This window comes from Saccoglossus kowalevskii, chromosome 12 (genome assembly GCF_978046115.1).
Source record: "Saccoglossus kowalevskii chromosome 12, keSacKowa6.1, whole genome shotgun sequence".
Taxonomy (NCBI): Eukaryota; Metazoa; Hemichordata; class Enteropneusta; family Harrimaniidae; genus Saccoglossus; species Saccoglossus kowalevskii.
The window spans coordinates 33,467,280-33,490,721 of NC_140652.1; the positions used below are offsets into that span (position 1 = coordinate 33,467,280).

The 23,442-nt window shown below is 35.5% G+C and overlaps 1 protein-coding gene across 1 annotated transcript; it reads left to right on the top strand.

The window, feature by feature from the left end:
* The first annotated feature begins 9,712 nt into the window (after positions 1–9,712).
* Positions 9,713–23,230, top strand: LOC144358251 (NXPE family member 4-like). The gene is made up of 6 exons (XM_085506239.1): positions 9,713–9,806; positions 10,124–10,222; positions 12,865–13,169; positions 14,954–15,493; positions 18,429–18,481; positions 22,318–23,230. The coding sequence occupies exons 2-6, from the start codon at positions 10,130–10,132 to the stop codon at positions 23,049–23,051; spliced, it is 1,725 nt and encodes a 574-aa protein (XP_085362365.1). The 5' UTR covers positions 9,713–9,806; positions 10,124–10,129; the 3' UTR covers positions 23,052–23,230.
* Positions 23,231–23,442: the final 212 nt, after the last annotated feature.

Genomic DNA, 23,442 nt, shown 5'->3' on the forward strand with positions numbered 1-23,442 from the left:
AGTCCATAACGGTTATACGAGTCATAGGAATTCATATCAGTTATGGCGCGATTATTAATTTGTGATTTGGAGTTTGTACTTTGTGACTCATCATGCTGTTTATGTAAGCGTAGTGTTGATGGGGGGAATTGAAGTATTGTATCTTGATGCGTATTGTCAGATTGGAAATGTTCTGACTCATTCTTAGTATTCGTAGAAGAATGGTGTGATTTGACCGTATCTGGTTTTGGTTGGGTAATATATGGTGCAGGAAGTGTAGGTCTTCTAATTCTTTCCAGATCCTATTTTAGTGAAAATAAAACATAATTATAAACATGACAAATTAGAACTAGCCAGTTAGACCTAAATATAAAATGCAGATTAATGCTACCTTCATTCTGCATTCGGCATATCATTAGGGGACAGTGGAATGTTTAGATTGTATCATGAAGTGAAAATGTAATGTCATACTGACACACACTATGTAGAAAACAAATCTAAATCCTTGCAGTCACTTCTGTTTTGAATTTGACATCTACTGATATCCATGTATTTGAAATTATGAACTTTTTTAATGTTTTGTCATTTGAGATTTATAATGTGAAAGCAATTTGAAATTATTTTGATATTAATTTGGGGGATATATGTAGAAAGGTAAAAATTAAATAATATATGTATCGTTTCATGGCAATACTCATATACATTTCTAAAGTGGTTCTTGACATATCAAGAAGCCTGGTTTATGAAAATCAGGGTAAATAAAATGGAGATGAACTAATTAATTGTGTGCATTACTCTAGAGTAAATATATTCAACTCTGCATTAAGGTCTTAGCCGTTGCACTCTATGTATGTAAATGACAGGTATTTGTATCCATATTTTAAAACGCTGAGATACCCACATCCACAAAAATGACACGATGCTGTATAGAAGGACATGACGAGGTACACTATTTATGAAATTAACCACACTCATTCTATAGAAAACCATATAACTTTAAATGACTTAGATGAATAAATCGACACAAACAGTGTACTCTTTTACAATAACATTTAAACAATGTTTAACAACGTAAACGTTTTTCAACACTTATTTTATATGAGATTATAAGAAAATAAACACAATCCTTTAAATCTATGACAATGATGAAGAATACTCACTAAGCTGTACAGTTGCACACCCAACCCAACGCCTAAGATGAATACACAAATTGCTGTGGCTGTTCTATAATACTTCATTTTACCTTTAGAGAGTTTATACGACGTATCTGTAAAATAAACATATCGTTACATTGAATATCCAAATAAAAAGTAAATAAACAAACAAACAAACAAACAAATAAGTGTATGAAATAACCACTTTGTCATTTAGGACAACGATTACCAAATATATTGTTTTGTTACTCAGTTTGTTTTGTGACTAAGATGTGCCCTGTGATTCAATCTGAACATCAAGATTTGTCTGTAAGCAACGCCAGGGAATATGTATTATCTCAGCTCTAGGCACTACCAACGCCGAGTGACACTGTATATGAGTTGTTTGGTATTTTACCGACGAATCTACATATAATTAAGAGAAATAAGCCTAAAGCAATCTTTGATCACTGTTTTGACTATTACTTGCAGCATCGTTCAAATATGCCAGTTTGTGCAGAATCATTGCCCGGCTACCCGCAAAGCATCCAACTTTACTCAGCAAATCAAAACACACATCTTTAGTCAGCAACATTCAATATACCATAAGTAGACAATCATCACCTACAAACTTCGATCATTCATCGACAACCCTAACACAATCAAAATTACTGTGCAATCCCAACACATCCATTGCTACATATTCATTTCTATTAACATTAAATGCTGTTGTCAATATCCACTAATCTACTGCAAGCACGAAAGCATTCATTTTTACTAATTAACATTCAATGATTTTGTCAATAACCACCAATCTACAGCAAGTATGAAAGCATTCATTTTTATTAACATCCAATGATGTTGTCAATAGCCAATAGCCACCAATCTACAACAAGCACGGAAGCATTCATTTTTATTAACATTCAATGTTGTTGTCCATATCAACCAATCTACAGCAAGCATGAAAGCATTCGTTTTTATTAACATCCAATGCTGTTGTCAATAGCCACCAACCTACAACAAGCAGGAAAGCATTCATTTGTATTAACATTCAATGCTGTTGTCCATATCAACCAATCTACAGCAAGCATGAAAGCATTCATTTTTACTAATTAACATTCAATGATTTTTTCAATAACCACCAATCTACAACAAGCATGAAAGCATTCATTTTTATTAACATTCAATGCTGTTGTCAATAGCCACCATTATACAACAAGCACGAAAGCATTCATTTTTATTAACATTCAATGCTGTTGTCAATAGCCACCAATCTACAAAAAACACGAAAGCATTCATTTTTATTAACATTAAATGCGGTTGTCCATATCAACCAATCTACAGCAAGCATGAAAGCATTCATTTTTATTAACATCCAATGCTGTTGTCAATAGCCACCAATCTACAACAAGCAGGAAAGCATTCATTTTTATTAACATTCGATGCGGTTGTCCATATCAACCAATCTACAGCAAGCATGAAAGCATTCATTTTTATTAACATCCAATGCTGTTGTCAATAGCCACCAATCTACAACAAACACGAAAGCATTCATTTTTATTAACATTCAATGCGGTTGTCCATATCAACCAATCTACAGCAAGCATGAAAGCATTCATTTTTATTAACATCCAATGCTGTTGTCAATAGCCAGCAATCTACAGCAAGCACGAAAACATTCATTCTTATTAACATTCAATGCTGTTGTCATATCAACTAATCTACAGCAAGCACAAAAGCATTCATTTTTACTAATTACCATTCAATGTTGTTGTCAATACCCACCAATCTACAGCAAGCACGAAAGCATTCATTTTTATTAACATTCAATGCTGTTGTCATATCAACCAATCTACAGCAAGCACAAAAGCATTCATTTTTACTAATTAAAATTCAATGCTGTTGTCAATACCCACCAATCTACAGCAAGCACGAAAGCATTCATTTTTACTAATTAACATTCAATGCTGTTGTCAATATCCATCAATCTACAGCAAGCATGAAAGCATTCATTTTTGTCAACATTCAACGCTGTTGTCAATACCCACCAATCTACAACAAGTACGAAAGCATTCATTTTTACTAATTAACATTCAATGCTGTTGTCAAGATTCACCAATCTACAGCAAGCACGAAAACATTCATTTTTACTAATTAACATTATATGGTTTTGTCAATTTTCACCAATCTACAGCAAGATCGAACGCATTGATTGAACTGCAAACATTGTAACAACCAATGTTTTAAACAAGTGAGAGAGAAGGGATGGTGGCCCAAAATTCAATGTCTACCTGAGAAAATGGAAAGAAAAGGAAATTGCAATTTTTTTTTAAATATTTTAGTGCAGCAGTCAGTGTGTAAATATTATGCTAAGAATCACGGAAGAAAGCATTGACAGAACTGCATGACAATGAACCAATTTGCATCATGGTCATTTACAGTGCTGAAGGTACATTCAGTAACTCTTTTACCACATGAAATGCAAAGGTCCAGGAAAGTTTATAGTAATTATTAACAAGAACCGAGTACAATTTCAAGTATATCTTGTAACAACATGTAACAGCGCTAGCATTGACAGTTCTTCGTTAACTATGGTAAACCCAAAGAATGAAAAAGAAAACGCATAGTTGAGTTTCTAGTGGTAGACGTAAAGCGATGTCATTATTATTGAGCAACATATCCATAAAGCTGATTGGAATAGTCAATGTACAGAATGAACAAATTGTGATAGTTAATGAAAAGTTAAAGTAACATATCATCCACTAAAACAATGGCGACTGAAAGCAAGTGTTAGCATTATATAATATGGGGGAGGCGCTAACCATACATTGGTTTACTTATGTTCCAGTATGGGCTAGTGATTATTATAATAGCAGGTTGTGTGCATGTTCATGCTGTTGTTAGATGCCAAGTCAGTAGTAGGTGTGAAAGATAGATAGATGTTAGAGAAATTTACATATGTCTTTATTTTCTTCTAATGTCCATCATTGATTTGTTGCATAAGATGATTACTTGCAACACAATGTGTAGGTTACATCGCCTATTTTTTAAACTCGTATGGAAACAATAACTTTGTAAGCACCGCAGCGTGATTCATTCGACCTGTAGCAATATCAACCGGAATATAGAGCTGGGAATATGGCGTCTAGTAGTTGAAAGGGGTGTAAAACTGTTTGTTCAGTGTGCTGTTGTGTGCAAATTACAGCAATCATTGCAGCAACACACCCTCATTACAGATCTGTAATTTTGCTATATGTTTTTTTTATCTGAGTAACAAATGAATAAATAAATAAAAGGTAACTTACCTAGTAGGTAAACATCTAATAACGACTGCAGTAAATATATTTTCGTTTGTGGACTAGTTCTAACATCCTAATCCTAATCCACACATGAGATATTTTAATGGAGACATATGTGTGATATATTAATTACACTTCAGTTAGTTTCATCTAAAAACCTTTTTAGTAAAAATTGACAATGCTTATAATTTGACAGTGAATAAGTGACATAACACATCTATAATTTCGGGTTGAATTCACGAGATATAACCTCACTTTACGGATGATTTGAAACTTGATTTTGATGATAATCCACGTATAAATTTTTCCATTTTTCCAAGCTGGTCTTTTAAATAGATGCTTTTAATCTGTCAATATTTCTTGAAAAATTGACATTTTCATTATTTACTTCTAATTTTAGACACAATAAATGTTACATATTACGCTATATATTGTGCAAAATGTCACGCTGATCATTAACCTTTCTGTTAACACATGTCACGCAATACAACACTGTGACAACTAATACATTCGATACCGAATAGTTATATATATGTCACGTCAAAAATTTAACTTTAATGTGACAGTGTGAGATTAACAATATATTGTATATAGCCTACATACAAACTCGTAGGAAGAGGGTTCAGTTCACATGACATGATGGCTGATGCCTTAAGTATGGTAATTAACATTACCAGAATTGCACCCTTTAATGAATTAACTAACGTATGCCCGACTGTTTATGCTAGTAATGTTATCATCGACGAATAATATCTGTGATAAATAGATGGATTTTGTTTGCTTTTACAATTGAATAACCAAGCATTACCATGGGTAGAAATGTCAGGCACAATAGCCATCAAATTACGAACATGCTTAGATGTATAAGATTCAGGTCTATTCAGTCGAAAAATAATGTGACATTAGTAGAATGTACACGTTGCATTACGTCAAGGTAGTTGATATACGTACACGTACTCTGCGCCCTTGCTTGAAACATAATTCAACATCTGAATACCTCATTGCACTACTGCAATGAAAATTTACATCAGTATTGGGGAGATTTTCTGATTTCACTTCCTAATAAAGGAATCCAAAACAATAACAGTTGGTGTAGCAGACTCTACAATATTAACCATGGTGCTCTGAGAATTATCTTTCCGTTAATTATTTGTAATTTCAGGCAAATCACTTACATAGCAATCAATGTGATGAGCCATATTTGTATACATTAAATAGTTCAGTGCAGGAATCAAAAATCCATAGCAATTACAGCAACATAAAACCCAAAGAAAGGAAGAGCACATGTTTCACATGTTCTTGTCTTAGTCCATCATCATACCAGATCACTGGACGTATAGTTCTATGCGAATACGGGCACACTGTGCATAATCATCTGAAAGTTTGGTGCAAAAGCTGCCATATTATATGTATGTAAAGTGTAAAAGTATGGTACATGCAGCGGGAGTCTGTCACCTGCAAGCTATTAATGAAATTTGTGAGCGCAGATTCCAAAAGGTTGGAAAACATGTATATCAAACATACATGTGTAACAAACCACATGGCTATTTCATTAGTTCAAACGAAAGTTATGCTGCTGTTGTTGCAGAAAACAACAAAAATATGGTGCTTATTTTAAATAAGCTGCTTGATCAGAATAATGGTATTTTAAGTAATACCATATGGCGGTGCCTATCACCCCAATGAACACGATTTACATAGTCTAGAAAAATGGCGTTATTTATCCTTGAATGACTTATTGCTACAAGGTGTACTTCTGAACTTCAGACAAAACCTGTCTTTGTGATTGATTATATGAATTGTCTTAGATTAAAATTTTGGTTGGATGGGGACTTTAGTCAGGACCCTGAGAAGTATAGCGTGGTGGTTTATTTATTTGGTACCAAACAGTTATAGGTAATAAAGAAATGTCAAATTGTTGAATACAGTTCTTAAGATTCACTCTGTGGATGTCTCAAATCATATTAGATTGAGACAAAAGCAATATCCTTAGTCAAAAATTTCATTGGAATATGTCAACAAGGAGGTTTCAAGAAAAAGTCATTTTGCTTTGTAATCCCTAACTGCCAATTACAGGGTTGTGAGTCAGTAGTCAGCTCTGTTTATAATTCAATTGGATTGGCGATTCTCTATATTTAAAAAAAATACCATAAGGACATCGACTGGAATGATAAAATCAACAAGAAATACCCACAAAAAATAGCACTTCCACAGTTAAATGTACTAAGATGTTTTGAACTAGCCGACTTCAGAAAAGTATTCTTGTGTCAAATATGTAAGATCCCTTATGCCAGTGAACGAAGATTTCAACTTGATGAATGAACAAGAATGTAGCCTTCTGGTTATAAAAAGCTTGATTGCGATTCTGAAACTTTCCCAGATTGAATTAAACGGCGTCTATGCCTAAAGTACTCAAGGATTGAATGAAACTCAGATTGACAGTAGCTTGTATCATAAGAGTAATCAAAGGGTTGAAACAAGACAAATGTAAGACAGTGATGATGAATTATGGTGACATAGATCATTGAAAAAAGAATGAAAATATTAAAGGCAGCGCATTGACGAGTTCCAAGAATGTTTTCAAACATACGCGTCTCCCATAAATGTCATACTTAATAGTTGACACAGTAATCAGGGACAATGTTTTCTGAAGTTCAAAGATTTTGATACCAGGTCAACACACTGTTGCATGCAAGTCGTTACACCCACTGAGTGGTAATGCTTGTATTCATATGAGTCATCTGTCGGCATTGACGTGCTGAGGCTGGTCAGCAAAAGATTGCACATGATGAACAAATAATGTCAGCCAATCTTCCATTGACATGTACAATGTACAGGCGTTCATTTTTTTGTATTATCACATCCCACTGTTGTGACACATGTTGTCACTGGTTGAGACACAGACACATGACATTGAATAAAAATGAATATTACATAGTATATCACATGGATGGCTTCACTGAAACCACTGCGCAACGATACTGCGCTGAACTGCTGCTGTCCCGGCCGCTGTTGCTTTTGGTGTTGCTTACAATGTTTTGAAAGAACTTTAACCATCCGAAATAGACAGGTGTTCAGATTATTCTTTATTTTAAGCAAAGCCGCCATTGAAACGTCACATCTGGTTTGTTGCGGTGTGTTCTTCATCTTCACTATGAGGGTTGACTTGTGAATGCAGATAGAAGATGTGGTAATTTCGTGCGGAAGTCATAGCAGTCACTTCCATTCTGACATTTCTATCTGTCGAGTGAGAAAATAACTTGCTTTTCATTCCAATAATTTTGTACTCGATAAAGTGAGTGATTCACACTACTGAAAGTAACGTTTAGTAACGAAAGTAACGAAATATTGGTGACATGTTTCACCAAGACCACTTAATCCCATTTTGGTGGTATATTTGAGACAGTTCAACTAAAGGGTCAAGCATTGCCTGCACTATTATGCGAAGTGGAAACCATGTGTAATGGACGACCTATCTTTGTGGTGTCATAAAAATCAATTGAGGGGTAAAAGATCATATCACCTTCTTTAATTAAGTCAAATTGTGCTTTACAGTCTAGGATCTTTAACAGATTTGAGTCACAGGCGCCAAGTGTAATATCTCAGCAAATTTTCCGGAAGAATGGCTCAGAAATATTGCACTGACTACGGGAAATGATTGAAACCGCAAAGGTATCTTGCTGTGGAAATGTTGTTTTGATGGTCGATATAGTTCCAAGTAGTGAGGCAAGGTCATAGAAGTATGCAAGGCCTTAAGATTCAATCGTTAAGGGACTAGCAACATGGACAGTCATTGCAATTAAAAGGCTGAGTTGTATTACATGTTAATATTTCATTGGTAATGTTTTCTGTGTTCCATTATTGTCAAAATACAGCTTTACATATATTGTAATAGTTAGCATGATAACTAATTCAGTTAGGCATTTGCCAGCTAGCCACATATCGATGGGTCTTGTCTTTATTGGAGTTGAGAAAAATAAAACGAAACCAATATAAAGTACGAAGGCTAGCATTTTTTGCTTGACATTTGTTTTTGTGTATGTAATTTGATCTATAACCAACTACTTGAACAATCAGCTGTTTAGTTTACTTAAAAATAGTTTATTTAAAAAAAAGTGTTTTTTTCGCAGTAGATTTGATATAGGCAAGGAAGTCCAGTAATTTAATTCATATTTCAAACACATGTTACATAGATTAGGAGTATATGTTGGATTTTGTCTGGTGCGAGACAATTTCACATGTACCTTCGTTTAAGTTGTTAATATACTGAATCACACCACAAATTTGTTTGGCAAAATGGCCACGTATTTAAACATGTGTCATTTTGTGCGGCAAAACGAAACAATTTGTTCATAGAAGTTTAGCTCTGCCAATGTCAACACCAATACTCTATATTAACAGCTGTATTTGCTAGTATAATTTGGTTGAAGAAATTTCCACGATCTGGTGATTACATGTACCTGGATGGAGCACAAATTGGTTCGTTGGTTACATTGTCAGTGACACCATATGCAGCTGACATGCTGAACGAAAGTGGTAGGTGATCTGACCAATAACAACAAGAAACAAAACAACAAGAAAATGCGTAATGTGGCGAGATGTGCAAGTGATTGGCTAAACGTATGGAACTATTTTCGTCATTTAAGTCTCAATTTAAAATATAGTCTAGTTCTAAGTACTGCCTCTATCAATAAACATTCAAATATATATTCATTAAGTGACTAATGATTGTGATCTTTGACTCGAGTTAGCCATTATCCAACATTTTGCGAAATAAATACCACTAGAGTCAATACTGTAACATCGCAAGTGGGTTTAAAACATCGACACGGAATCGGTCTTTATCAATAGAAAAGCAAATGAAATTTTTACTGCGGTTTTATCGCATCCGTCGATTCGTGATATAGCGCAGTATTTTTGGTTTGACACAAATACCAATAATAAATACCAATAAATATTAACCCTTGAATATATATTATTAATTATGCATATACTGTAGGGGTCATACATATCATATGAATATTCATATAGATTAACAACAATTTATTAATAATTTCCGAACCAGCCAACAAATGTGAAATTGAATAGATGTCATCTAACATTTTTCTATTTTTTTCTAGTTCTGGTTTCTATTCACTTTTTTCTTGAAAATTAGTGTTACAGCAAATGTTTCTATTGATTTTAAAATGAATAAAATCAACGTTGATAATCCGGTGACATGTGGCAGTGTGCGCTCAACTGGAGGCAATATGTTACAATAAATATACAATAAAGTGTCACGATATTCTGAAAATTAGTATACTTATATCTATATTTTTGTCCAGTTATACGTGTCGCACTTCGATTTTACATTTTGTAAATCTGTTGAGATCGTCGTAGTTCTTTTTTCATATAGGTGAGTTTACGAGTATATTTTCCATATAGGTAGACTGATTATGAATACCTATGAACGTGTTTCATTTAGTTAAGTAAACGACAGAAAATTCGCGAATTATTTCACCTAGAGTATCTCCATGGTAGCGACACATACACCCCAGACAAGGAATTCAACGCTTTATTTATGCTCTCAATTCAGCAAATATTACACATATGAACCTGTCGCATGTTCGATAGCGAATAAAAACGTACGTGTTTTGTGTAAATAGTGAATTATAATAATTATATCACAGATTACGTGAATATTTCCTTATTGCAATCTTTACTCGTTCACAGATTACTATGGTACATGACAATAATTGGAGCAATGCCATTGTTAGGGTATCTGGTATATTTATATTTGGTATTATAATTGGTATTGCGGTATGTCGATTGGTAAGTTGCCGTACACAATGGGCGTATAATGAAGTTGAAATATACTAAATGCTAAAATGTTATCTATTCGATATTAGTTCGAAGCGATGAGACATACTCGAAAGCATTTGACTTGATCTTGAACTAATGCAATATTTATTATATAACAAACTACCATAGAGACAATTGTAATACTAAAGCTAGTCATAAATATATATATTGTATTGTTACCTATATGGTTGAATAGTTATTTCAGTGAGTTTCCATGGCTACTACTACGTAATAATTACGACCATTATTCATCCATCACATCATATTATATATGTCAGACCTATTACAACACAGAAAAGCTGATTGATGATGACGATACAAAAGGATTTGTTGAAGAATCAAACGTATCAATGAACGAGAAAAAGACTTTCCATGAATAACACTTACTTTTAAACACTCCAAAAATAATATTGACATGCCAGCAAGAGAAATAATAGTGATCAACGATTGACATCAAATACCGACTTCCGAGTGATTAAAATACAAAGAAGAATTATTAAATATTAGACGTTGACTACGAACCAAACAATGTAGGGAGCAGGGTAAACTCACCGTACAATGATTGGCTATTGCTATTTCAATAATGCAATTGTTGAACTTGAGAGTTGTATAACCAGCAAACTAATAATTCAAAAAACACTGATTGAAAGTTTTAACATATCAGAGACTAAAGGGACTGTGATAACCATGCAATCAAACACTTAACGAGACCCACTAAATTCATTTGACATCAAAAAACATAAATATGAAAAAAAAAGTGTTTCTAGAGAAAAAACAATGATGACACTATTACACTTGCTGTAAGCGGCATTTAGCTTGGGAGTTTTATTTAGACCTGTTTTTTCCAGACCCCTTACCAGTAAAATACCACAATGAAATATTTAAGGATCTCCTTCAGCTATCTAACATTAATATTTCTGAAGAAGAATGTGGTGCTCTCCAGTGCAGTGAAATAAATATCTTCTGAAATATTTATTATTCTTGATGAATTTTCCAAGCGTTTTTGGGCATAATTTGTTTGATGTCATCCAGAAATGTTACATTATTCATGGAGTCACCGCTGGCGGTGTTTTGTCTCTGTGCTCGGGCTCTGTAAACATACTTCAAAATCATCGTCTGTTTGAGCTTTCTTAATCGACACGATCGGGTAATCCAATAATGAAATCTATTACCATTTCATTTAATGCCGAATTTATGATTCCTGGTTCCCTTCTTTTCAAATAACATTTTTTTTTACTTATTTATTTGTGTCAATATACATGGTACAGGGCGTTGGTGTATGTTATAATTTGCAGCAATGACGTCAACAATTTATTGTTAGTAATAATATAATTGGTCATTATTTAATTGTACCATGATTATTTTTATATTATTGTCACATAACTTATATGCTTATTCTATAATCATTATTTGTGTATTTTCAACATTATAAATTAATGCTGAAATGGGGGTGTGCAACTAGTTCCTCCAAAACCCTTTACAAAATGCGAAAAAATAAATAATACCTATATTAAATAGCATTTCTACGTGTGTAATATCCCTAACAACCACCCTAACCCGATATTAAATAGTATAATATAACACTCTTATATGTGCATGCCGGGAAAAGACGTAATTTGAATATGGGTTGAGATTATTCGACCAACAACTCGACCTTTCTAGCCACCAAATCAAATGTACACACTCAGGCTCTTTGTTTAAAACCGAGAAATATTTAGCTAATCTAGTCCAGAAATGTCTTTTTTTAATCAAAATGTTTTTGATCAGTCTTGGTCAATTTCAGTCAAAACAACCTTTAACTCTGAAATCTAGGGCGTCAGATTGATGGGAAAACACTTTTTATCAACCTTGCGGTAAGGAATGGATAGCTTAAAGTCGGGTCTTTTTTAAGAATTGTGAAATACTGGCTTCGTATACTAAGCATGAATCATTATGTGATAATAATAGTGAAATGATCAAATGGTGAAACGATGATAAAATATGACAAAAAAACTAAATTATCTAAATTTCTAAATAATCACAATGTGATGGAAAAATAATTCAAATAGTTAGGTGTGAGTATCTCGCCTCATAAGGCTTCGGAGAAATGCAATGCAGAGTTTCTTTGAATTGAGCTGTAATTCGCAAAGAACACATACATGTATATGATACCAAAATAAGTGAAAGATTTACGATTGGTTAATACGTAGTTGAGTGGCTTTGTCTTGTTAAATGACAAATGCAAACATAGTTTCTGTTTTCATCCTAATTTTGAAAGTTGAAAATTATCCACCATGCGGAATTAAACTGTCACAATTGTCTTATATAAAGCGTGTGCTCATACCGCTATATTTTGATGAGGTTCTAAAAGATTGTTTGAGTTTCATATGTGTCAACAAATCATCCAATCCAGGCAAATTTAGTCCTTGTGTACAACCGGTAATCTTAGTCATCAAACTGTAACATTCATTTGATAAACGTAACCTATATTTGATGACAAATTTAGTATTATATTGTGCGAATCGCGCGTTTTAAAAATGCTACACACACTCGATCTCGATGCCATACAAACACTAATTTTAATTTTCCTGTATATTTCATCTCAACTAATAAGTATGTTATTGCACACTTAGATGGATGATGGACACATATCACATCACAGGGTTCCAAGGAGTGATCAATCAGTTCCTTCTCGGTTAATCAATCAGGCAGACAGTGTTATAACGCATCGTAGAGAACAAGCATCAGAAAGGAAAAACGCGAGTACCGCAAAATTCGACAGTTACGACCGTTATGGTCTAGAGTGGATCGGTATTTTAGCTGAACTGGAGTGGATGTACCGTCACAATAAAGACACACCTGCTCCTAAAAAACGAACACTGGTAAATTTTGAAATTGGTAACGCATTCGCGGGACAGACTTCTTTGGATCATACTAAGTAAGTTTAAATGTACATAACAACAATCGAGCACTTAATCTGTGTATACTTTAGGAAAAACAACTATAGATAACATATCACCATATCCAAGAATATATATGGTACCGATATTTTGATGCACTCACCTCTAGTTCGGTTAATATTTTTTCCGTTTAATTTTGTGAATTTCAAATAAGGTCTTATTAAAAAGTTACCTCTCCCCATTTTAGTGCAAACTACAATCGTTAATTAGAACAGATGCAACGATTTGTACATTAATATTTGATGGTGATTAAGTGACTAACTGTTTTAGAGAAAAATGGTTTGAGCATTTGTTTTTCAACATTGCTTTAACCAATCGAAGTGAACTAATTGTGCATGTTGTATCTATGGTCAAAGTTTTTTACAAGAACAAATTGTAGGTCCAGTCATTATGATTTTGTTGTTGTCGTATTATATATAGTCATGGATTATATTCTCTTTTTCGTTGAATTTTAAGAATAAATCAAATATTTAGGCTTTATAGTGAGTATGGCTCTCTGTTGATATCAGAAATTTGATTTTCTGGCGTTGTATTATCTCATATGCCATAGGATTTTATTTGGTCGGTGATTGGTCATCTCAACACAACCGGGATTTGAAATTCTCTATCCTTTTATATCTACTTTGTAAATGTACATATATGAAGATGTATTACATTTGTTAACCACTGTGTTACTTCGCTTGTCAAGGTTTTTTTTTGCATACACACTACAAATATATTTAATAGGTTGTACACAGGGTGTGTCACTGGATCATGATTTGCAAAATACATGTGATATGGTATAGACCAACATGTTTTGCAGCATATTGCTGACAACAATTACAAGATTAAACTTCAGGAGTGATAACACCATTTTTTTTACTTAGTGTTGAGTAAAGTTTTTCTCACAATGATGCTAGTGTAAAAATTCTTTGCTTCGTCCTATCAAGTACGTATTTTTCATTATTTTATTTTATGTTTATAGAGCATAGTCCAATACTTCTGAAATTGATTATGCGAACTAGTTTGTTTTGTTGTATATGCTGGAATTGAAAGTGGTGTAACAGGTGCTGTGGTGCCCCGAATCTCTAAACCATGTGAAATATTTACACGTTTAGTCTAGTAGTATCGCAGTTTAGCAATCAGTTAAATAAATTAGAATTTTTGTGTGCCGTTTCATTGTGGGGTTTCCGTAAGAAATCAATAGTTAAACTTGGACAGCTAGTGGAACAAACTCCTTTCAATATATTCTCATTGAAGTATATGAACTATATTATTCGAAAAAAATCTATTAAAATCTGTAAGAGAACATGACTTGTATTATGACATACTTGATTATTATGACGTGTTTGGTGTCTAAGCTTCACAGTTGATAATTGTTAAAATTACATTGGTCTATGAAATTTTCTGTGTGACCTAAAATATCGTCCCTTCACAGATTTGATATCCATATGTGGGAAAGAGCAATCTTCTAAATAGATTTGTGTTTATTCTTTCTTTTGAAAAAGGCCTACCCAACCACAAAATATAAATTACAATGATCAGCATTCTGTGCAAGTGGACACAACCATATATGCTACACGCAAGCAGTGGTCTACTTACTCGTTAACGATAAAGTTTGGGCAGGAATATACAAACAAATTATTGTGAAAGTCACCTTGAAGTCAAATGATATGCGGGTAATTTGGTAATTAATTTGTTTTGTTTATTTTTGTCAGCGACAATAAATCAACTCAAACAAATATTATATATTATATTTGTCTTGATTCATATTTCTTTATAGATTGAATTTACTTAATAACAAAATACAACATCGAAGTAGAGTCCACGTGGTCATACAGGCGTACGATGACTATAATAACAAGCAGTATCGAGGTGGTGATTTTTTCTACGCTGTTATGAGCAATGAGAAGCTACAAAAGAGTACATCCGGTAGAGTGTTGGATTATGGGAATGGCACATATTCAGTGTTCTTTTATGCTGCATGGACAGAAGATGCCGAGATAAACATCATGCTCACATCAACCAGAGAAGTAAATGATTACCTCCAAAAACTGTTGAAAAGAAAGACCACCATGCATTTAGGTGCAATATACAAAGATGGTACACACACAGAAGAAACCAAATGTTCTATTGTCAGCAAAGCTCCATGGGAAAAGAAGTGCGAATACATAAATCCTTCGGCGTTTGGAAATACTGTGATATTATGTGATAAACCAGAAAACATTGTGTGTGAAAAATTAGTGAATACGAGTTCCAATGTCTCCCAGTCAGGGGACCTCAGCAGTACCGAAATGCAAGAACTTACTGCATTATATGAAGGGTAAGACTACATGGTTTTTTATCTATTCAATTCTGTTCATTATATCAATCAAATGACAATTACGTTCTCGGAGACTATATATATATATATATATATATATATATATATATATATATATATATATATATATATATATATATATATATATATATATGTTCTATTTTTATAGAAGAACCTTCCCAAATAAAAGAAATTTAAAAACATAAGAGGTAGTCACTAAACCATGTTCTTTCACACTCAAGCAAAAGAATAGACATGTTGGTGAACTAGCCTAGCCTTGCATTGTGAGTGTTTTATTGTTTGCTCTGTAAAATACCATTTTTTCCCAAATAAAAAAAAAATGCAGACTTCACTTCTTTATAATTTTGAGTGGGTTCAGCCAAGTTTCCACATACAAAAATACACATAATATTTCTATTTAATTTATTTTATTTTATAATATTGTCACTGAATTTCATTAAAATAAATTTACCATTTACAAATTAATGTGTTGGACACTATATAATCTTAATATTTTACAATTCATATACTTATATTTGAATCTGTTTCAAGACATTTGAAAAAATTATTTTAAAAGCATATCAATACAACGACTAGATTTAGTGTCACAGTTTGCTCCCAATTCATACTGGAATATTGCCAGCAGTGGCTAGTTCTCAGGATCTACAGCAGTAAATAAATAAACAGAAATCATTTTGATGCCATGTTTTTAGACGGCACCGCCATATCGCACAGATATTCAACACCGCCATATCGAATTTGGATTTGGACCATACCATTTCAAGCTGCAGTACAATAGATGCACCTGACTCATCCAACTTTTGACCAACCACTCATTCTTAATTTTGTTAAGTGAGGGCGCTATTTACTAATGAGAGAAATCTTTTAAAAAATATATATTAATACATTCAGCCGTGGCAGTTGTTGACAAATGCACTGCTACTTTATACACAAACATGCAAAACAATATGAATTTAGTGTTTTTCCCAATTTTCAAGACCGTTACCGATGTTTTTACATAACTAATTTTGACCTAATTTGATACGATGAACAGTTTTATGTGTTTATCGGATACTTTCAGATAGTATAGTTGCTGACATTGTTTCCCTCTAGATGCGAGGGGCGTTCAATAAGTAATGCCCCTGACCCATTTTCCATAGCAGGAGGATAATGAAACTTGGCACAGTTATTAGTCTTTCTCTACATAGGAACCACCCAGAGTTATGAATTTTTCCCATCGTTTGATGCAGCCCTGGACACCATAGAATACCCCAGGTTGGTCCCCCAACCACGTCAAGGCTGCATCATCTGGGAAACGCTTTTCTATCAAAAACAACTTCACGGCTGGGAAGAGATGAAAGTCAGATGGTGCACGGTCAGGAGAGTGAGGGGGGTAAGAGAGGATTTTATAGCCAGACATCAGTGCTTCTGATCTGGCGACATGTGAGTTGTAGACCGGGGCGTTGTCCTGCAGGAGGAGGATACCTTTTCTCATCTTGCCCCGGCTCTTGATTTTGATAGCTTCTCTTAATTTCATCAAAAGTGAAGCATAATAGGCTTCTGTAATTGTGGTACCCTTTGCCAGGAAATCTGTCATCACTACTCTGTCCTGGTCCCAGAAGACTATGACCTTGACAGCGGAGAGCTGCAACCTTTCTTGAAGTCCAAATGCTTCCACTGCATTGACTGGGCCTTGGTCTCTGGATCATAGTGATGAACCCAAGTTTCATCCTGTGTAATCAGTCTTTTGAAAAAAAATTCTCATTTTGTTGGCAGATCTACAAATTCATCCTCGAGCATTCGACGCGTTCTTGCTTCTGGAAAGGTGTTAGCAGCCTCGGAACCCATCTGGCAGACTCTTTATGGATTTGCAAATGGCATGAATGATAGTTTCCACAGACCCTGTACTAATCTTGGTCTCTTGGGCTATTCGGCGAACAGTGAAGCGTCGGTCTTCCAAAATGGCTGCCTGCTTCACGCACAGATGCCTCATCAATGGCAGAAGAGGGACGACCAGGTCTGAAAGCTGTTTCCACAGACTTCAGGCCATGTTTGAATTCACGATGCCAGCGTTTTACAAGGTCATACGATGGGGCATCATCACCATATGTTTCTTTCATTTCATCAAAAGTCTCCTTTGTTGTGCGTCCTTTCAAACAGAAAAACCGGATCACTGCGCAACACTCAACTAGCTCCATTTCACAAAAAACGACAATTTGTTCAGAGCAACATAACCCATAGAGATGTAAATCATTGTACATGCAACATTGCATAGAGATCAGACAACTGGAAGTGGGTCAGGGGCATAACTTATTAAATGCCCCTCGTAAAGATCACAGTAATAATACATGACATCAGCAATATACTGTTCACAAGAGTTGAACATTCTGAAGCATTTGATAATCGCCCTCAACGTGTGTAGATTGCTTAGAGCTGTCATATTTTTATATAATATTTCTTCATATTTGATAAGGTGTGAAATTAAAGACAACAGCAAAATTTGAACTTGAATCTCAATTCACGCGCTCTAGTTTAGTAAATGTTAGCAATACTGTAAAATACAGTGCAAGCTATGTCTGATTGTTCAATTGTATAAAAAGTAGGAACATATTAATCTATCCGATAATTTGTAGTATTTGATGGAATATATAAAATCAGTTTAATCCCCATTTGGTCACATTAAGCGTTCTGGGAGTAGTTCGAATTATATATCAAAGAACACACATTCTTTGAAAAGGTACATTCGCCGAGTGGAAGCCACGATGATGCGAACTGGCAAGCGATTTAGTGCATTGGTCCCCAGTTCAAATCACACACGTGGTACTTCCTCATATTTTATTGCGTTTTCCATGTAAGTTTAATGTAAGTATGATGCTATGCAGCAAATCTTTTACTCATCTATTAATTCCTATTATGCGATGTTTGTATCTTGCAGGAGAAATCCAAATCCACGAATAAAAGGAACACCCATAAAAATCAAAGTTGTCGGTGAGTTACTCGAATTATATCACATTGTTTGGTGGTCTCGCCATTTGGATTTGTCTCGATTATGTGAAATTATTCGGTGGTTTTTCAATAAGCAAATCATGTGTTGGAATTGAATTGGTAAATTTCCAATTTGAAGGATGCATCAACAGTATTTCCCTCATCATTTCAACTAAACAGTACACATTTGTATGGTGTTATTGGTATAATATGCCAAGCAACATTTTACTAATTATTTGCACAGTCAAAATATAAATGCAGGCTCTACTAAATGCGTCGCCTTGATATCACCAGCTTTACTGAGTAAGTCATCTTCATTTGGTGTCACCAGACGTGTGTCATCTTGATGTCACCGGCCCCCACTGGTGTCATCCCCTTTATGTCACCAGTCTTTAATGAGTATATTATGTTGATGTTGCCAGCTTTACTGAGTACGTCAGCTTGATGTCAACAGCATTTACTGGGTGTATTACATTGATGTCACTAACTTTACTGAGTACGTCAAATTGATGTCACCAGCATTTACTGGGTGTATTACTTTAATGTCACCAGCCTTTACTTTGTGTATTACTTTGAAGCCACAAGCCTTTACTGAGTTTATCACCTTGATGTCACCAGCCTTTACTGAGTGTATCACCTTGATGTCACCAGCCTTTATTTGGTGTGTTGCTCTGATGTCACCAGCCTTTACTGGGTGTATCACGTTGATGTCACCAGCCTTTACTGGGTGTATCACCTTGATATCACCAGCCAATACTGGGTGTATCACCATGATGTCACAAGCATTTACTGAGTACGTCAACTTGATGTTACCAGCCCTTACTGGGTTTATCACTTTGATGTCACCAGTCTTTACTTAGTGTATCACCTTGATATCACCAGCCTTTACTAGGTGGATCATTTTGATGTCTGTCACCAGCCTTTACAGGGTGTGTCACCTTAATGTCACCAGCTTTTATTGATTACGTCAACTTGATGTTACCAGCCTTTACTGGGTGTGTCATCTTGATGTTACCAGACTTTACTGGGTGTATCGCTTTATGTCACCAGCCTTTACTATGTGGATCATTTTGATGTCACCAGCCTTTACAGGGTGTGTCACCTTGGTGTCACCAGCTTTTATTGATTACGTCAACTCGATGTTACCAGCCTTTACTGGGAGTATCACCATGATGTCACCAGCCTTTACTGGGTGTGTCACCTTGATGTTACCAAACTTTACTGGGTGAATCGCTTTATGTCACCAGCCTTTACTATGTGGATCATTTTGATGTCACCAGCCTTTACAGGGTGTGTCACCTTGGTGTCACCAGCTTTTATTGATTACGTCAACTTGATGTTACCAGCCTTTACTGGGAGTATCACCATGATGTCACCAGCCTTTACTTGGTGTATAACTTTGGTCTCACCAAACTTTACAGGGTGTGTTACCTTGATGTTACCAGCTTTTATTGATTACGTCAACTTGATGTTACCAAAGATTACTTGGTGTATCACTTTGATGTCAGCAGCCTTTACTGAGTACGTCACTTTGGTATTACCAGGCTTAACTGGGTGTATCACCACGATGTCACCAGCTTTTACTTGGTGTATCACTTTGATGTCACCAGCCTTTACTGAGTATATTACCTTGATGTCACCAGCATTTACTGAGTACGTCAACTTAATGTCACCAACATTTACTGGGTGTATTACATTGGTGTCACCAGCTTTACTGAGTACGTCAACTTGATGTCACCAGCATTTACTGGGTGTATTACATTGATGTCACCAGCTTTACTGAGTACGTCGACTTCATGTCACCAGCATATACTGGGTGTATTACCTTGATGTGACCAGCCTTTACTGAGTACATCAACTTGATATCACCAGCATTTACTGGGTCTATTACCTTGATGTCACCAGCATTTACTGAGTGCATCAACTTGAAGTAACCAGCCTTTACTGGGTACGTCACCTTGATGTCACCAGCCTTTACTGAGTGCATCAACTTGAAGTAACCAGTCCTTACTTGGTAAGTCACTTTGATCTCACCAGCGTTTACTGAGTGCATCAACTTGAAGTAACCAGTCTTTACTGGGTACGTCACATTGATGTCACCGCCTTTCCTCGGTGTATTACCTTGATGTCACGAGCCTTTACTGGTTTTATCACGTAGATGTCAACAGCCTTTACATGGCGTATCACTTTGATGTCACCAGCTTTTACTGGGTCTATCACTTTAATGTCACCAGCCTTTACTTTGTGTATTACTTTGAAGCCACCAGCCTATACTGGGTGTGTCACCCTGATGTTACCAGACTTTTCCGGGTGTATCACATTGATGTCAGCAGCCTTTATTGAGTTTATCACCTTGATGTCACCAGCCTTTATTTGGTGTGTTGCTCTGATGTCACCAGCCTTTACTGGGTGTATCACGTTGATGTCACCAGACTTTACTGGGTGTATCACCAGCCAATACTGGGTGTATCACCATGATGTCACAAGCATTTACTGAGTACGTCAACTTGATGTTACCAGCCCTTACTGGTTTTATCACTTTGATGTCACCAGTCTTTACTTGGTGTATCACCTTGATATCACCAGCCTTTACTAGGTGGATCATTTTGATGTCTGTCACCAGCCTTTACCGGGTGTGTCACCTTGATGTCACCAGCTTTTATTGATTACGTCAATTTGATGTTACCAGCCTTTACTGGGAGTATCACCATGATGTCACCAGCCTTTACTGGGTGTGTCACCTTGATGTTACCAGACTTTACTGGGTGTATCGCTTTATGTCACCAGCCTTTACTATGTGGATCATTTTGATGTCACCAGCCTTTACAGGGTGTGTCACCTTGGTGTCACCAGCTTTTATTGATTACGTCAACTTGATGTTACCAGCCTTTACTGGGAGTATCACCATGATGTCACCAGCCTTTACTGGGTGTATCACCTTCATGTTACCAGCCTTTACTGGGTTTATCAATTTGATGTCACTAGCCTTTACTTGGTGTATCACTTTGGTCTCACCAAACTTTACAGGGTGTGTTACCTTGATGTTACCAGCTTTTATTGATTATGTCAACTTGATGTCACCAGCATTTATTGGGTGTATTATATTGATGGCACCAGCCTTTATTGAGTACGTCAACTTGATGTCACCAGCATTTACTGGGTGTATTACATTGATGTCACCAGCTTTACTGAGTACGTCGACTTCATGTCACCAGCATATACTGGGTGTATTACCTTGATGTCATCAGCCTTTACTGATTACGTCAACTTGATGTCACCTGCATTTACTGGGTGTATTACATTGATGTCACCAGCCTTTACTCGGTGTATCACCTTGATGTCACCAGATTTTACTGGGTTTATCAATTTGATGTCACCAGCCTTTACTGGGTGTATCACCATGATGTTACCAGCCTTTACTGAGTGTATCACGTATATGTCACCAGCCAATACTGGGTGTATCACCTTGATGTCACCAGCTTTTATCGAGTACGTCACTTTGATGTTACCAGCCTTTACTGGGTGTATCACTTTGATGTCACCAGCCTTTACTGGGTTTATCACTTTGATGTCACCAGCCTTTACTACTTGGTGTATCACCTTGACATCACCAGCCTTCACTGGGTTTATCACTTTGATGTTACCAGCGTTTACTTGGTGTATCACATCAGAGAAATGCTGCACCCTGCAATACTGAATATTAACACATTGTTCCAATAACAGCTAACATTTATCATGTTCATGGCACAGTGTCCGTGGCAGCTGGATGTGAGACGTTTAACCCTTATTTATTTCATTGCACAACTATGTGATAACCCTCAACCGTCTTATTCTTGTAGGCTCCGACTTATCCACTCCAACACTGCCGCCGTGTGGTCCTGATTTACCAATTCCTATATCCGATGGCTATTGGGTTAACAACGTTACATTCATTCCTATGGTTTGCCAAAGTCAACAGTGGGATAAAAATACAGGAGAAAAATGTTTGGCAAACAAGTTGATCAGAGTTTACGGTGACGCAACATTGAACGGCGTGCAAACGTACTTGAAACACAATTTCAAAGCGGACATTCACTATCAATTTGATGCTCCGAGGATCGGTGGTTCCCCAGTCCCTGTTGAACGAATGGTGTTGGAGAGTGATTATCTTGATGATATTTCACAAGCTGATTGTAGCACAAAACAAATTGTGGTTATTCTATCCTTAATGTACAGTTTTCGTTGGTGGTCGAACTCTGCATACATAGAAAGAATCTTCCATGCCAAGCTAGCGGTTCAACGGTTAATGGTCAGATGTCCAGATGCAATAGTCTTGGTCAAGTTGGCCCATCCCATTGACAAGATGGATGATGCCCCACCACGAAAAAATAATTGGATTTTATATGATATGAATAGAATTACGCGTTATATTTTCCGAGATATCGGAGTAAGTTTTATTGAATTGTGGGATATGGTTCAATCTCATTTCGATATGCCTGAGATACATTTATCACCACATATTGTACAACAAGAAGTCAATTTGATTATGTCTTATATTTGTCCAGATATGGTTAAAAAATCCGATATTGATTAAAGGAATATTTGCATGTTTAATATAACTTTTGAATCGAATTGATGGCATTGAGTAACCACTGGTCACGTTAAACACAAATGTCAAATAAAACGTTAGTCATCTGCGACATGGCGATCTATTTTATGTAAAGAAAAGCACCTGTTATATAAAATGCTAACTGGGTTCTAACTACCAATAAATCATTGTTCGGTTCTGTTTAGTGTATGTATGTATATGTATATATGTTTTGTACGCACGACCACCTAAAGATTTTCAGTTTCAAGGTATGTCTTTGATTAATATGAAACTGTAATGTCTAAGTTGGATATACTAATTCACTTTCCGATATTACTTCCTGTTTAGAAGGAGCCCATTAAAATAGTTATTATAATACTGGTAACACAAACAATTT